The sequence below is a fragment of the Lasioglossum baleicum genome, chromosome 4 (assembly GCF_051020765.1).
Source record: "Lasioglossum baleicum chromosome 4, iyLasBale1, whole genome shotgun sequence".
NCBI lineage: Eukaryota > Metazoa > Arthropoda > Insecta > Hymenoptera > Halictidae > Lasioglossum > Lasioglossum baleicum.
The window spans coordinates 10,677,996-10,694,177 of record NC_134932.1 but is presented as its reverse complement, the minus strand read 5'-3'; the positions used below and the strand labels follow the sequence as shown (position 1 = coordinate 10,694,177).

Sequence of the window (16,182 nt, the reverse complement as noted above, 5' to 3'; positions counted from 1 at the left end):
GCACGGTAGTGCACCAGCCAAGTTCTCGCATTACCTCTTTTTACACGAAACAACTTAGCCGTTTTTTAGAGGTTTATAACTCGGCACTGGAGGCAGATGGAGAGATGTAATTTCGTACACTTGTTAAATGCTATCATGTCTCAATATTGACAAAACATTAATCTTCCAACATTAGTAGGTTCCGAGATATTAGGACCTCAAAAATCGCTTTTGTCACTGACTGACTGACTGACAGATCATCAAAACCTTTTGACTACTTCCCATTGACCTACAAGCTTGAAATTTGGTACATGGATCCACCATAACAAACACTCAAAGGAATAATTATCAAAGTTTAAAATTTTACACCTTAAAGGGGTTGTATTGAAAAAAAATCATTACGAAATAGGTACGTAGGATAGAACATAGCAGCACAACATGCATAAGTATACGTTTTATTAGCTTCGAAGTCGCAACAAATACTGATGAAGAAAACAATCGCTCTAACGTAAACAAAAGAAACTGCACCGAGCATCGTCTATAGCGGCGGGGGGCAAACGGATCCGAGCGTCGGTGGCAGAGTGTTAATCTTCGATACATTGAATTTGGATTTTGTCTTGCAGATTAGAAAAGGATTTTTTTTCTTTGATACCTACTTGATACTTGATAAAATTTCAACAAAAATTGATGAAATCCCAACAAAAACATCCTGGAAACAGGAGCCAAGTTCCTACGGCCGTAAAAAGTTGTGAGATCAAACAAAATACGGCCAAGTTCGTTAGCTTAGAAATACCTCTTGCAAGAGCTACATTTCTTCTGTTTCTTAATTAATTACCCGGTTGGAAATTATGTGTGCCTGAACGTGTACGTGAAGTTTGTCTGAAGTATTATCGAAAGCAAACGACTCCGACTATATCACTTGTTGAAGACCGCATACACAAATTCTATTCCTCAATTTCCTTCGGCGCCGAAATTACGGGGCAAAGTGTTACGAAACTGTGCACGCAGAGTCGTATAACATCTGTAACTGTCTTGGACCTGGTATCCGATACTTCAATTCGAGAATCGAGTATTCGCAGGGTCTCTTCGGGGTCGCAGAGCCGGCTGCTTCTTCTCTCGGGTTTCGAATTCCGTGGCAACGTTTCGCAAAAACCGTACGGGCGATATATCAAAGGAATGGACGACGGTATTCTACAAGGGCGGTCGAGAGAGAGAGAGAGAAAGAGAGAGAGAGAGAGCCGTGGAATCGGAACGAAGGTCGACGGAAAGGGTAGAAAGGGTTCGGGGCCAGGCGCAGCGAGATTTTATATGAGTTTCGGGATTTGAAATGAGGATTTACGGGCGGAGGAGGCAACATTGTTTCAAATAAGACGTCTTTCGGCCTCTCCTTTACCCTCCTCGTGCCTCTACCTTGGAGGTAACTCGTGTCTGGGTTCCAGAGAAAAAAAAAACTGGGGATCGCGATGGGGAGTCGCGCAGAAGGCCGCGTTTCACCGAGAAGATAATGAAACGGTCTGTAATGGACGGGTATCCGGCAAAGGTTAACAGACCGCGGAGATTTTTCTCAGACTTTGTTTTTACCGGGAAAAACGATGGAGAAATTGCTGTTGCTCGCGAAACCATTCCCCTTGCAAATAAATAGCGATGTTTCTCGAATCTGCCTGCAGTTGCTTCTAAACATGAAGACGCAGCAGAGAATTCTTCGCGTTCTAATCTTACTCGTACGAGAGCACTTAAATTTTTCTGCAGCTCCAAAAGAAATCCGTTTTCAGTGTGTTGCGCTTCATCTGTATTCATGTTTCTTACAACTGCATATAAAATCCACAGTCTCGATCAGAAGCTACTTCAGAAGCTCCAAGTGCAGAAAGAACATTTTACGTATCGTTCAATTATGTCTTTCGTAAATGAATAGTACTTTCGCAGGAACAAGGTGAAACCGGTCAATCTACCTCATCCGATAACGATCTTATTACCGCGGTAACTGGTATAATACTCTTAATAATTGCGGCAAAAAAATGCGCAATATATCATCGTAACACCTAATGAAAGTTCGAAGTACTGCGGGTCGCATAAACGAAGGTACCACAGCACGTAACGTGGATCGTATCGCGGTGACCGTGCAGTGGGACATAATTTATTGTCGTTTAGTTCATAAACACATCATTGCGAGGATGGACGCACGACATAGCTGCCGAGATTGTAATCTGTACGAATAAATTTTTCGCCAACTACACCCTACGTATACGTATTCTAACGATGGAAAACTGCGCGCAAACACCACAATGCAGAATGGTTTGAATCTACAATTATTATTTTAGAGGAATTTGGGAGCTATCGGAACATTTTATTGCGGAAGCGACACATTCAAATAAAAGCTTGAAGAAAGCGTGGCAAAAGTCGCGCGATAATTCTGCCTCGAGAAGGATTTCCCTCGATGTTCGTAATGTTCGGAGATTACGCAAACGGATCCTTGAGTGGTCAACGAAGCGAGCAGAGGAGGATTGCTTTCCACCGGGGCAAGAACTGGCCCAGAAGAGAACAGGGACCAGAACCAGGCCCAGAACAGGTGAACGACGGTGAGAGACGTTAAGAAAACCGAGAGAGTCGGCTCTCTTGGCCGCGCGCTCGACGATAAATCAGTCGAGCCGAAGCCCCGCGACACGTGAGTCGTAATATTTAAGTTAATGACTCGGTATAATAAAGTTAATGGCTTTATGATAGCCGTCCGTGGGTACGGGCAGGGCCCTGGGATTACGGGACACGCGCGAATGCCCGCGACGAATGCGCTTTCAGCGGTGGACAGAGCGGACGCGGACCCGGATCGCGAGCACATTGTCTTCTCCAACGTCTTCTTCCCTGATTTTTTTATTATTCTCGGCTGATCGAGGCTGAGATTCGCCATGCAAAATGGTTTAATTCAAGATTTTCTAATCTCCATCTTCGGGGTCGCAATGGTAAGTGAATTTTTCGTAATCGGATACCCAGGAAGCAAATATCCGTTCACAGACCTCTCCGCACCAGTTCGAACGACCAGGTTTCTCACGCGGCGACAACGCAGCGCAACAGAACGCAACGCGAACCTCGCCTTTATCGCCTTTATAAAACGAGCAGCGTCTCTCGCGCGCGCAGAAGGCCGTAAATAATGGTCGCCGCTGCACGACACTCTCTATCCCTGAGAGCACACGCGTGTCACGCCACGGAATTCTGCTTTCCGCTCGTCGTTCCGATACTCGCAGCCCGCGGAAATGGGGGATCATGGTTGGGCTAGCATTTTACTGGCTGGAGACACCGTACCACAGAAAATCCGTAACACGGAGAACTCATTCGTCATAGTTACGCTAAGGGTGTTTATCTTTCCGAACTACTCTGCCGCTCCGGACCATGCTACAAATTGGACGTCGCTGTGGATAATGTGATTGGACGGGTCAATGAAGACGGGTGAGAAGAATAAAGACGAACAGTTGTACACATAGTGTAGAAGGGATGCATGAACTTTCCAGAGAAAATGAGCAGCGCAAAAATCGAGGGACATTATCGCTATAGTTACAATCGCAAACGGAAAGAAATGTTTTCTGGAGGCGTGGAGGAACATCCATCCCCAAACAGAGAAAGCAATTCTACGGGGTAATCGCAAACAACAAGGTGGGGTTAAAAATTTTACTAACGCATTAAAGCTCGCATGACCGATGTCTCAGCACTTCCTTCCCCTCGAAGAAGCAATGAAAAGCCTCGGTAAGCTGTTGGATTCGTCGAAACCGAGACACACGGTGGAAATCGGAGAGGGTTGTTGGCTCGAGCGAGTATGAGCGTGTACGACAGAGAGAGAGAGAGAGAGAGCGAGAGAGTGAGTGAGTATAGCATACACACCCGTTTCCCTTCGCTCGCTCGGTTCGCCGGAGAGGCGGAAAGAAGAAAAATGCAATTTGCTCGGGTACGCGAAACCGGGATTTTATACAATCGCGCACACGCTAGCTCGTAAATATCGGAAGGCAGCGCGCTGCCGGAGGATTTTTTTCCCCGAGCCGGTTTTACGACGCGATGCATGCAACAAATCAGTAGTTTTGCAATCGCCGGTCGGCTCGGCTGGCACCGATTTACCGAACTCGACGCCGAACATCGCTCGACCAGAGACTGAACGCCTCGATCGCCGCCATTTTCTCCGAGGAGCATCCTCTGCAGGACGTTCAGATTCCTTCCACATCGTGGCCATCAGAAAATTCACCGTATCGAGTATTCATCGATAATGACCGCGTATAACATGCTAATTAGCCGTGGTTCGCTGGAAACCATTTGCTCGACGATTATATCATGTTCATGCAATGCACGAACTCCACGCAGCTTTTGCGGATAATACCTGGATGCGTCATATCGCTGACGTGTGGAGGGGGGCAACGGGGGATTAATTTAATGAATCGAGGAGGGAAGAAGATACGACTGGCTATAAATAAACCGCGTCAGCTTATCACGGTACTTTCGAACTACCTCGATGATATTACGATCTTTCTTGCGCGTCTCGATGATTTAGGGGTAAACAAATATTTGCTTGAACGGCCCCGTTGTCGTCGACGTTTCGCTTTCTGCGTATTTGTGATTAATCATTTCGGGGCTCTTCTACACCTCAAATAAACTCTCGGTAGCGTTTTTTAAGGTCACTGAATTTTTAAAAGATCCACACAGAATTAATGATAATTCTCAATTAAACCAACACAACTTTTTACCTGCGGTATCATTTTTACCATCGCCAGACATCGTTCGATCTCCTCCCAGTTCCCAGCACTTCAAATAATGTAGTTCCTTGGAGTTACACGAAAAAAATCGAGGTCCTCGGATGTTGTTATTTAACTTTCACACAGGCAGAGAGAAAGCAGAGAAAGATTCGTAATCCCGGCACGCGTGACACGACCTGACTCGTCCGTAGAACATAACACACTGACTAATACGATATTCCAGCAGCCCTTATTTGGAGCCCTAAACCCTTGAAGGTGTGTCCCTGCAAATTTACGGTTAGGCACATGTGCTCGATTTCGCGGACCTGTTTGCTCCACTCCTTCGGCCTCGAAGGGGGAACAGAGTAGCCTCCCTCTGAAGCAGACAGTCGGAAATCGAACCACAAAGGGTCGGGAAGAATTTCGATTCGAGAATCCTCAGGGGATTTCGAGATCCTGCTAGAAATTCAAAATGTTCTTTTCGATTTTTATCTCTGATTATTGGTGCTCATTCAAACTGTTAAGGCATGGATTCCCTCAATCGTTTACAGCTGTTCTCATCAGGAATTAGTGAAACCTCCCCAAATTAAGGACATCGTACTAACCGAAACAAAGCATAGCAAACCAAGAGCATACATAGAAGCAAAGCCAGCCTCTATTAGTCGAATTAACCATAAGGGATGGAGAACACGTGAATTTAATAGCCCCATCAAACAAACCACGTGTGAACATCCCCGCAATACCCATCGTTGCCTTCGGATAATAAAACGAAACTTTCGTAAACGTTGGGACAATACAGGAAACATTTCCATAGCATACTGATGCATCTAATGCTACCTGGGTCGTAAATGATCTCTTTGACAAAACGATCTCAGCGTGCGCTACCGCTACATTGAATACAATTAATCGAAATCTGATGTTCATATTTGTAGAACTATAAAATTCCAATGCTGAAAATAAGCTAAAATTGTTACCAATTCCTTCTTGCAAAATCGCTCAAAACAGAAAAGCAGAGCGATGTTACTTCCGTTCACAGTTTCAACGATCCGAAGCCGTCGGACATGGAACGACGGACAACCGACGCTGTCGTCGCGCTATGTTGCAGCTAGAATTTTACGATACGCGTGTTAATCATGCCGGAGACGTAATGCGCGAGCAGTGCGTTTACGTCGAAACAGATTTACGACGAACGACGTCGACAAATTCGCGTTTAATGAGCGGCATGCAGCAGGCCGCGACGATAGCGAGCCACTGTGCTTGGGAACCAATCGTTTACAGAATCCGGGACCATGATACGTGCCTAATCTGCCCGCGATGGACGACACGCGGTGGAAACACCCCTTCAACGTGAAATTTGAATAATTAACTCGATCCTCCGCAAGTTCACCATTCTCACCTCCATTTTCACACAGAGCACCTTTAATTCAAAACGTGTTTCAATGGATGGAAACACAAATTTTGTTGTACTACTTGTCACATTACGCCATTGACGTATTTTCTCTCTTTCGCAAATTCCTCCACAAAATGGCAAGTGTGAGAACTTGCTAGCAAGATCAAGTGTCCGGGATCGTGAGAGAAACGGCCGCAAGTATATTCCGAGCTAATTAATTGGTAGCAATTTCGCCATGGGAAACGCTCCGGCTCTTATTAATTAACAATACGCCCGGCAATTAGCAAATTCCGATTTATCGAATCCCTGGTCCTACGTTTCTCGCGTGTTTCTCACTCGTTAGATGTTCGTTAAAGCCGCGTTCGACTGGTTCCTTCGCAATTAAGTATCATCATCTCTCTTACTCCCTTTTGACTGGGTTTGCGCGAGAGACCAGTTGTAAATTATCCTTTATTGTATACGCACTCACCTTCGATGGGCCGTAGGTGGGGCGGTGAATGAATAGTGATAACTCTTGTTCGCCACATGGGGAAACCTGCGGACAAAAATGACACACGTTTAAGTCCCTCTCTCTCTCTCTCTCTCTCTTGCAATTCTGTCTCTGCTCGCGCGTACACAGTTGTCTGCTGTTAACGTTTCACGAACAGCGACGACTGCATTACACCGCTTCGTGAATATTGTAATAACGACGCGCGGAAAGGCAGAAACACTTCGACGTTGAATATGGTAATCGAATTATACATTTGAAAAATAAGTCTCTCTCCCTTCGCCTGCAGGACTCTGACGAGAGCTGTTTATATATTCCGAGATTTATTATTTTATTTAACGGCGTGCTCTCTCGCAGACTTGCTACTCTCTCAATCTCTCTCGCGTCGATGATGAAATTGTTGCGGGTTTAATGGAGTTGCTGAATTGCAGGTATTGGGATGAAAGCTGTTATGAAGTCGATACCGAGTATGGATTGACTGTGAATTAATCATTAGTGGGTTGAGCATCTTTGTGCAACTATTATCTAATTTATAGGACGCAGAGTCTGAGGAAAATTTTCGAAGTGTTCCTATAAAATATAACAGCCCAATTTTCTTCGAATACAATTTGGAGTACTAACAATAAGTATCGGGAAAAGAAACAGGCTTCAGAAACGAGTTTGCACAAAATTAAGATAACAGAGCACACTCTGTAGACTAGAAACTAATATTTACACAGACATTCTCATCGCCAGGAATCTCATTAACAATTTCACAACGTCGTTCCCATTTAGGAGAACAACTTAGGAACAAAAATATTCAACTCAAACAAAATCCCATGAATAAATTATATCGTAGCTCTCAAAAACTTTTCACTGCTACTACCAATTTCTGCTATGGAAGCACGCAATCGAGAGTACAAAATTTATATAAATTACGATTAATAATAAAATCGCTGCGCGGTATAGACATTCATTTCACTATATCTTATTCACGCACGTAGTTTATCTAATTTTTTCCGTAGGATAAAAGCGCTGTTACTACGGTTGGTAAATTATTCATAGAAAATCGGTTTCTGATTCACCTTTGACTGCGTCGCCATTCCCGAACGTTCACTCGCGAGCGGATAAGATGGCGCCGACGGATAACGCGTGACACACAGGATACATTCGAAATCTCGATGAATTCGCGTCATCTCGACACGATGTCGAGGCGAAAACTGAAAGATGGACATCGGAGGGGACACGCAGAGACCAAGTAGAACAGAAGAAAAAAAATCGGGCCGATCGTTAGGACACGGCCTTGGATCTTCTATTAGGTCCCGGCTAACGTCCGAGAGGATGCCAAAAAAATTGGAGTATTGACGGAAGGAGACCTTCTGCGGACTGGAGGAAAAAAACTTCTACGACCATTTCGACCATGCTTCGATTGTCCACTCGACCTTCGAATGAAATACTATGTGCAGCCTTGCGCTCTGATGCGACTCGCCGACGGAACTGCAGGAACGCACGCCGACGGATCGTTTGACGCTCCGAAATGCGTCGGTTTTTCTTGGAAACGGTCGAAGGCAGTCTGGGAATTGTTCTGCGAAAGATGGTTGGCTAAAAGAACGTCTAACGCAGCGAATAGTATTTCCTTTACTATCATTTTTAACTGTGGTGGCTGTGAAACACGCATTTTATTCGTGAATGATTTAATAAGTTCAAATAAAGGAGAGAGTAATTGATTTAAAAGTACCTTCTTATTCGACGATGTTAAAACATGCATCACACGCATAGTGGATGAAGAGAAAATATTACGATGTTTTAATAAAGGAACAATAATTTTCTTATTAGTGTAGTTGTGGAGAAGAGCATTCGAGAGAATTCTTTCGTTCATCCGACGGCACACTGCCACAAAAGCTTCTGAACAATTTATTACGAACTACTGTCGATCTTCGGTTATAAAACAAATTAAACCAACTTCGAAAAAACGCACTACAAACATGTACTAAAAGGTATGAGATAATTTCCATTTAATTTATGTGAATACACACGAACTTAAATACAATACAATCTTTTCGGAGGCGGCGCAAAAATTGAAAATTTTTTAAATGACAGATGTTGCTGATTATGATTTCATTGGAATATGATGGACTTGGACATCAGTCGGTGGAAACAGAAGATACATTACTATGTGAAAGCATGTAGAAGAATGTAAAGATTTTCGTAATTTCCAGTGTCGAAAATTTTCAATTTTGCGCCGCCTGTGAAAAGATTGTATTGTATTTAAGTTCGTGTGTATTCGCATAAATTAAATGGAAATTATCTCACACTTTTTAGTGCGTTTTTTCGAAGTCGGTTTAACTTTTTTGATACAATTTTTTTATTTCACACTTTTTAGCGGAACGAGCAGAATTTGTAGAATACCGTAGGATGGTTTTTCGGTCTTATTGGTTATTTGCAATAAAAACCGCATAGAATGAAAAAATGCAAATTTTGTTTTCAAGGGACCAATCGGGAGACATACCCTACAAAATGCAGAAGGTTTCGTCCTGATTGGTCCATCTATCTCGGAGTAATCGGTGAACATACATAGAAAAAAAAGGCACATACAGATCGAATTGAGTAACCTCCTCCTTTTTCGAAGTCGATTAAAAATATCAGAAAATCGCCGGTATGTAAAATATTAACAGAACACAGGAAACAATTCTAATATCGATGCAATTCTCCATGAAACGAAAGGGGATGTTTCCCATGCCCCGCAGAAACCGAATCGACGAGCGGATACATAAACATCCGAGTAAATTCAGCGATAGATCTCGCAACCCCCATGGACGATGACAAGCCATCCCGTAATAAATAGAACCCGTATAAATGTATCCTTATCCAAAGCAGCAGCATTTAATTCCGGTCGCAGGATGTCGCCGAAGGAAGCAATCATCTTTCCGCGTGACTTCGTAAATCGAACGCGTCGTGACGCCGCGAGACAGTAGGCGGCGCCTGGCGTCTCATTCGCCATAGATATCGACCCCCGTTTGCTTTTTCTACGGCCACCCCTTTACACCCCATCGAGATTAGAACGAGTTAGAGGGAGAGAGAGAGAGAGAGAGGCCACGGGGAAGGGGAAAGTTTAATCTCGTTGCTTATTTTCCGCGATGAGAACGATGCTCGATTCGCTGCCGACGATAAAAGAACCTCCCCCCAGAACGATATACATCGCGGTCGCTGGATTCGGCGGCCATTTTGTCCTTGTGTGGGAGGGTGAAAGCAATTTGTCGCTATTTGCAAATTTGCCGATCGGCGATGTTAAGTTATGAGGGTGAGTATACTGTTCCTGTTAGTCATTTTGTGTTATGGATATTGCGTTTTTCATACTTTAGTGTTTCATCTTCTAAGTGATATTGTTCGTGTAATGCGATTGATTTTCATGATTAGATCTTCGTGCGTTTACGGCTTACGCAAATTGTCGAAAAATGCTGGAATATAAAGTTCGATAGGATTTAGTAGAATTTTTATTCATTGTGGCTCTACAATGTCTGTCCCCACAAGAAGAAGACTTTCTTAATCAACCTGTACAATGCTTGAAAACAATTGTTTTTGCCTGGTTAAGAACAAAGCGCCTTTCCAGAAGTCTGTCCTTTTGTGTTCGTTTTGCAGTGAGGCAGCACATAATGTAGACATTTCGTCACAACTCGGGTAATTCTCAAGATGGCAGTAAAAGGAGTCTGCCGAGGCGAGCCAGCTCGTGACCTCGAAGATTGATCGCGCCGAAAATGGTCGCCTACATGGTGGCCTAATTAATCGATGTCTTATCGACGAAGGGCGACTCGGGAATATCAATTTATGGATCAATTGACGAAGATCAATTGAGTAGATTGCATGGAACAGTCTCAAAATTGCTGTCGGAGACGCGTCAAGGACAACGAATTGACAATGAAAATTTCGAACAGTGAAAATATTCCCAATCAACATTCTTAACAAAAATTCTGGATTTTTCGAGAGCAACCAGTAGTAAAATACCTGTCTGGCTAAGAGGTTGTTAAATTCGAGCAAGCAAGCGCCGAGTAGGCAGAGAGGCAAGCATTGATCCGGCCTCCTCTTTCCAAAAACCCGAAAATTCCCGAGGCGAACGAGCGTCTCGGTAGTCGGCCATCTTCCCCGCGATCCTTTCGTTGGAGGAAAGGACGAGAGGGACCGTCGAGAAAGAAGGTAAAAAGGGTCGGAGCAACTCGGCGATTCGACATTAAAATTCAGGTAGACGAAAACTGGGAAAGGAGAGGAAGAATCCGGTTCGCGAGGGAGGTGGGTAGCCTGGTAAGGGAGGGGCCAGGAGCCAGGAGCCAGAAGAGGAAAGGGCAGGACGAAGGACCTCTCTCCTTTCTCTTTGTCCCTCTCGTACTTTGTCCCTCTCGTACTTTGTCCCTCTCTCGCCGACGCAGGACGAAAGGGCGAGGAAAAAAGTAATCGGTAGCATGCGAGGCACGCTCGGTGCCTTCGTACACATTCTCCGCTCGTAATATACGACTTCCGTACGTTGATGGAATATTCGAAAAATCCGAGTGAGAGAGAGAAGGAGAGAGAGAGAGAGAGAGAGAGCACGTTGGTGATAAAAGTATGGAAACGCCTGGCGAGAATGTTGCGACGTGTGTGGCCGTGAGCCGGTGCACCGGCTCCTGCAACCTCGTTTCTGCAAGCGATCGTTGCACCGTGATCGCTACTATGTCCACAGGCCCTCTTTCCTGCCTTATCTAACTCGGTACTCGTCATTAGATTGCGGATCTTTATGCAACGTAGAAATTGTCCGCATGGCTCCGACAGCCACGGGTTCGTCGAGCAGCTTATGTTTATAAAAGTGAACACTTTCGCTCGACCAGTGGTGTTAAATAATCGGGACTGTCCACATATCTTTTGAGCAGCAGTGTAGGTCGATTTGTGGGCGTATAACACTATCTTCCAGCCGCTAGAGCCGCACAACCCCGGTGATATTCTTCCAAATATACGATGGTGCCAACCTACCGTGTGCGTCTGTTGGCATTTACACAACCGGGACCCGCTGGAATGCAAGACTATCTCGCGAAGAACCAACGCCAGAAGAGAGCAAGAAAAAGAAAGATAGAGAGAGAGGGAGAGAGAGAGAGAGAGTCCAGAACGCAGACAATCTGAGTGTTTATCGCCCGACAACCGAACGAAAAGAACGGAATCCCGGTTGAACGTGTTTCACGCGACGCTGACCAGTTTTAGAAACAGCCCTAGCTGTAATCCGAAACTCCGGTTGCCAGTCAGCCTCTCCAATGAAATGTCTTCGAAAAATGGAACCGATAGCAATATGTTCGCAGACTAAATTACGCTCTGGCGCAGTAGTGGATGTGAAATTTTGGAATGCCCACTGTTTACGGGCTGATCAGCGTATTTATTCGAAGATGGTTCGTTAAAAATTATGAACTAATGAATGTTCAAGTGTACGTGTCCATTATAAATCCAACAATTTCAGCTCCTTGGTAGCTTCAAAAAATTGATTTCATGGTGTCGAAGGTTCAAATGACAAACTCGCCAAAATACAAAGAGTTGAACCGTCCCCTACTCCATTCTAACACATCCACCCTTATTCCCAAGGACATCAGACTTCCTCCCCAGGCCCTGACCGTCTTGGACCATTTGTCTCCAGGGCTCCAGCCGGAAGCGTTATGGATGATAAACTTCTTTCTCGCCTATAACGTGTCCTGAGCTACCCCAGACATCGATGATCGCATCCCCTATGGTGTGCCACGTTGCACTCCATGTGAATACAATTACGTGAAAACTTCGAACGGTAAACACCCTCCGGACGTCGTTTCTGACGATCGTATTTTACAACTATCGGCCCCGCCTCGTTTCCTCTGACTTTGAACGAGAATGGGGGCTTGCGTGGTTTCCGTAAGAAGGATGCTGAGATATGGGGAGAGTCGAGTGTTGCGGATAAGGGACAAGGGTTCGAGGGACAGCTATTGTAACCTTCGTAGAAATGAGGCAAATTAGTGATTTTATTCGACGGGGACTAAAATCTTCTCCAATTGCAAAATGAACAACGGACGTTTATATTTTCCAGAAAAGGCGACTTCGTGGTATGTAACTTCGAAGAGGAGACTAAACGGACCTGAACCTCGTAATAGGTCCAGCTAGCGAGCGCGTTTCCGAGTCATGAGTCACGTGAAAAATGATTCAGCAAACCACGCAAGCCATCCCCGAGATATCAAATCACCGGGAGACGAGTAACTTTCTGGCTACTCAGCGATATTCCTATCTCGTCCGCGTCTGTCCAACCCCCATCGGCCAACGATGAGTCGAATCCTCTCACCTTGGTCGTCGCACAGATACCTGACCGTGGAATCGTTGGTCGGTGGAACAGAGAAAGGGGGACTGAGAGAGAATCGAGAAGGGACGAGTCGGTGGAATCGAGAAAAGGCGTTCGAGGATAAGAAGGTGGAGACGCGAGTGGAATTGGAAAAAGGAGAAACGCGCGCGAGCGAGAACAGAGAAATGTGGAGAGAAGGGGAGAGAGAGAGAAAGGGAGAGGGCGGGGTAAAAATAAAGAAAAAGGGTAAAAAGAGAGAAAAAGGGAAATGGTCGACGTGAACCGGGGGAGGGGAAAGGGGAGAGGAGAAAACTTGCCTCCTAACCGTGAGATAGGGAGGAGAAATACGCGGTCGTAAAAGACCGAGCGCGGTCCCCAAAGAAAATACGAATTAAAGAAGCTAGCCGGCGATCCGTGGAACTTCTGTATGATCGGAGGAAGATGTCACTACACGCTCACGCTGGAAAATCAATGAAAATTTTCATCCTCGAAACAAAGATAATCTTTTTAGCCCCAGAAAACGGACCAGAAAATGAAACTAATTGGTAGCACAGAGTTGTCCAACTTCTTGTCTATCAATTTTTCATTACAGATCCCCCACAGTTTCTCCATACGCGTTCATAAAGATCGTCAATGACGAGGTTAAGACTGTTGTAATGAATACATTACGGCGGAACGAGGCGCCAGATTTTTATGCTAATGCGCGAGTTTGTAAAAGGTTGGAGAAAGGTGTAAAATTAAATTGCAATTGGACGAGGTGGGTAATGGTTGTTCGAAGTTTGTCCCATAAAACAGCAGGAATGTCTTCCGGTGCTCGATATTCACCGAAGCACAACAGACATGCTTGGCAAATCGGTGCCATCTAGATTTCGTTCAAGTATCGTTTAGCCGGAGGAGCATTGTGAAAAATAATGATCGCGTGACACGCTACCGTCGTTAGTGTTAACAGCTCGAACTGTTGGGCGGAATCGTTAAAAAGTTGAGAAATTAACGTTACTGTAAAGTTGATCGCGCGAAGAAACTAATATTCTCGTTTTGGGAACCGGAACTCATTCGACCCCTAACGAGCACGGCAAACTTTCATTTATGGTAACTAGTCCCTCCTCCCTGCGCTCCAGGTATTTATTCCCAGACAAGTGAAACACCAAAATATTTCATTGAGAGGTCACATTCTGCACCCTCTTTACAGAAAGGCGGAAAGTGTTCGTTCAAAATTGAACAAGTAGATACAACACACTGTCTTTATTTCCAAGTAAATGGAGCGCCAAAATATTTAATTCAGAGGCCATATTCTGCGCCCTCGTCTCCTCTAGTTATCGCAGAGAAAATTGCGTAGCCTGCACCCCCGGTTTTATGCATTTTTCAGCTCAATCTCTAGAGCCCGCACGCAGCATAAAACTACTATAACGCGCGCAGAAAACGCTCGAAAAAGAGGATCAATTCGCCGACCCTCCGGCGAGCACCATTTAATTTTAAACATCATGGCGTACACGGTGTACCAAACCCCTTTGTGCTTTATCGGGGGGGATGAAGCGTGCACCCCGATCGAAAATGTCGCAGATTCGCTGGCAGACCCACCCCCTCGGGACACCGGGTATTAACTGTAGATAACAGGGGCTCGGCCCTGCGCACCCCATGCGACACGATACAATGGCAGAGCGTGTGGTTTCAACCCTTTCCCCGGGCAACCCCATCAAAACCACCCTTCGGTACAATAACGTAGGAACTCCTCGCGGGAACGCCCGTAAAGGCCGCCCCCTCTCTCGTATTTAATTTACTGAATAATTGGAATCAAGCTGCCTCATTTGTGTGCTGGTCGACCAGCCACCGCCCCCCTTTCCCTTCGACCCCCTCAGCAATTTCCAGCCCCCGCAATGTCGGGATTCGGGATCCTGCGGGAAGCTGATGAGGAGATCTGTGCGCGTTCGTAAAACTCGACTCCTCCCGTTCTCTCAACCCCTTAATCTACTCTCTCTCTCTCTCTCTCTCTCTCTCTCTCTCTCTCTTCTGTACTCCCTCCGTATCGTCCTCTTTCTCTCCAGGACTGTTTCGATCCTCCTCTGACTGCTAGCACTGTTCTCTTTCACTTGCTAGACCAGTCGCTAGCTTCTCCTCTATTCCACCAACCACCGAGGGTGAATAAAGATAACCGGATAATGGAACGACGAAACTGGATTACAGTTATTTGAACGGGGGACCAATCCAATCCCCGGTTTTAATAAATGTTCTGCAAAATTTTCTGGGGCCACGGCACAACTTAATATGCGAATTCCGGAGGGCACCGTCCCGAGGGTTTGAAATGTTTTCAACCCTGGTGTCGTAGAGACTTTTCTCCATTCCACAAAATGATTCGAGAATTATGAAATTGTTTCGATTTCTTAGAGATCCTAGTTCAGGAGGCGTACGAATTTGTCCAAGAAGATCCAAGCAATCGGATTCCCTCTAAAATCCGCGAACGAAGATAAGCTCCCACGGTCGTAACAATCCCGTTTCACAGTTTAATCCTGCGATGGATCTAATCGCTGATCAGGACACCATCGAGGCAACCATAATTCAGCCCGGAGCGGCTGATTGCACCGAGGAAGTTCGTTCGAGCAGCAGCATGCGGTGGGAAGAAGATTGGATAGGATGAGGGAACGGGAGCCGCAAATGGAGGAGAGCTGAGAGCCTAACCACGCATGCGTCTTCAAGGTAAGCAGAAATCGATGGCCGCGGCTGCCTCGTAGCTTGCTTCCATGGTTTGTATCCGCGAGAATCAACATTGATGAAAATTATGTGCCCTACACCGTATTTTCCATTATTATTTATCACGTATTCTTGCTGGACATTTTTTAACAATTTTTTAAACTGGAATTTCGTTCGCAAGAATAGCCTCGAGCCCGGGAGATTTGAAATTCCTCTGTAATTTTTATATTTTCTGAGAAAAATTTCGATTTTGTACAAGGTGACCGATAAAAAATAAATTCAAAAGTGATTGTACTATTTTGTAAATCAATGGAATTACTTGGAGGTCAGTTGAAGGTCATTTTATGAAACTTCAAGGAGGATTTAAAAAAAAAATAATCGTAAAAATTGTGAATGGATTTTTTGAATAATGTTTTCGGTACGAAAAATTAGTGTACATAATTAAAGGCATGCGTTGTATGTATTTGTAGGGGGTAGCGACAACCCCCCCGGAATCTTGCAAAGAAAACCCCATAGCACAACTGGTGGCAGACACCGTAACTATCCCTATCTGTGCAGTCGGTATCAAGGTCTCCCCTACTGTCGATACAAGCACGCAGGAAACTCGCTCTACCTTACCATCATCGAATTAAAGAGGGAGTTA

General features: G+C 45.1%; 1 protein-coding gene across 3 annotated transcripts in view; it reads right to left on the bottom strand.

Moving 5' to 3' along the window:
- LOC143207809 (uncharacterized) overlaps window positions 1-16,182 on the bottom strand; it is a 68,827-nt gene that overhangs the window by 51,722 nt on the left and 923 nt on the right. For all 3 annotated transcript variants that reach the window (XM_076421610.1, XM_076421609.1, XM_076421608.1), the window contains exon 2: window positions 6,545-6,610. In XM_076421610.1, the coding sequence (XP_076277725.1) occupies window positions 6,545-6,610 (66 nt within the window). The remainder of the gene's footprint in view (window positions 1-6,544; window positions 6,611-16,182) is intronic.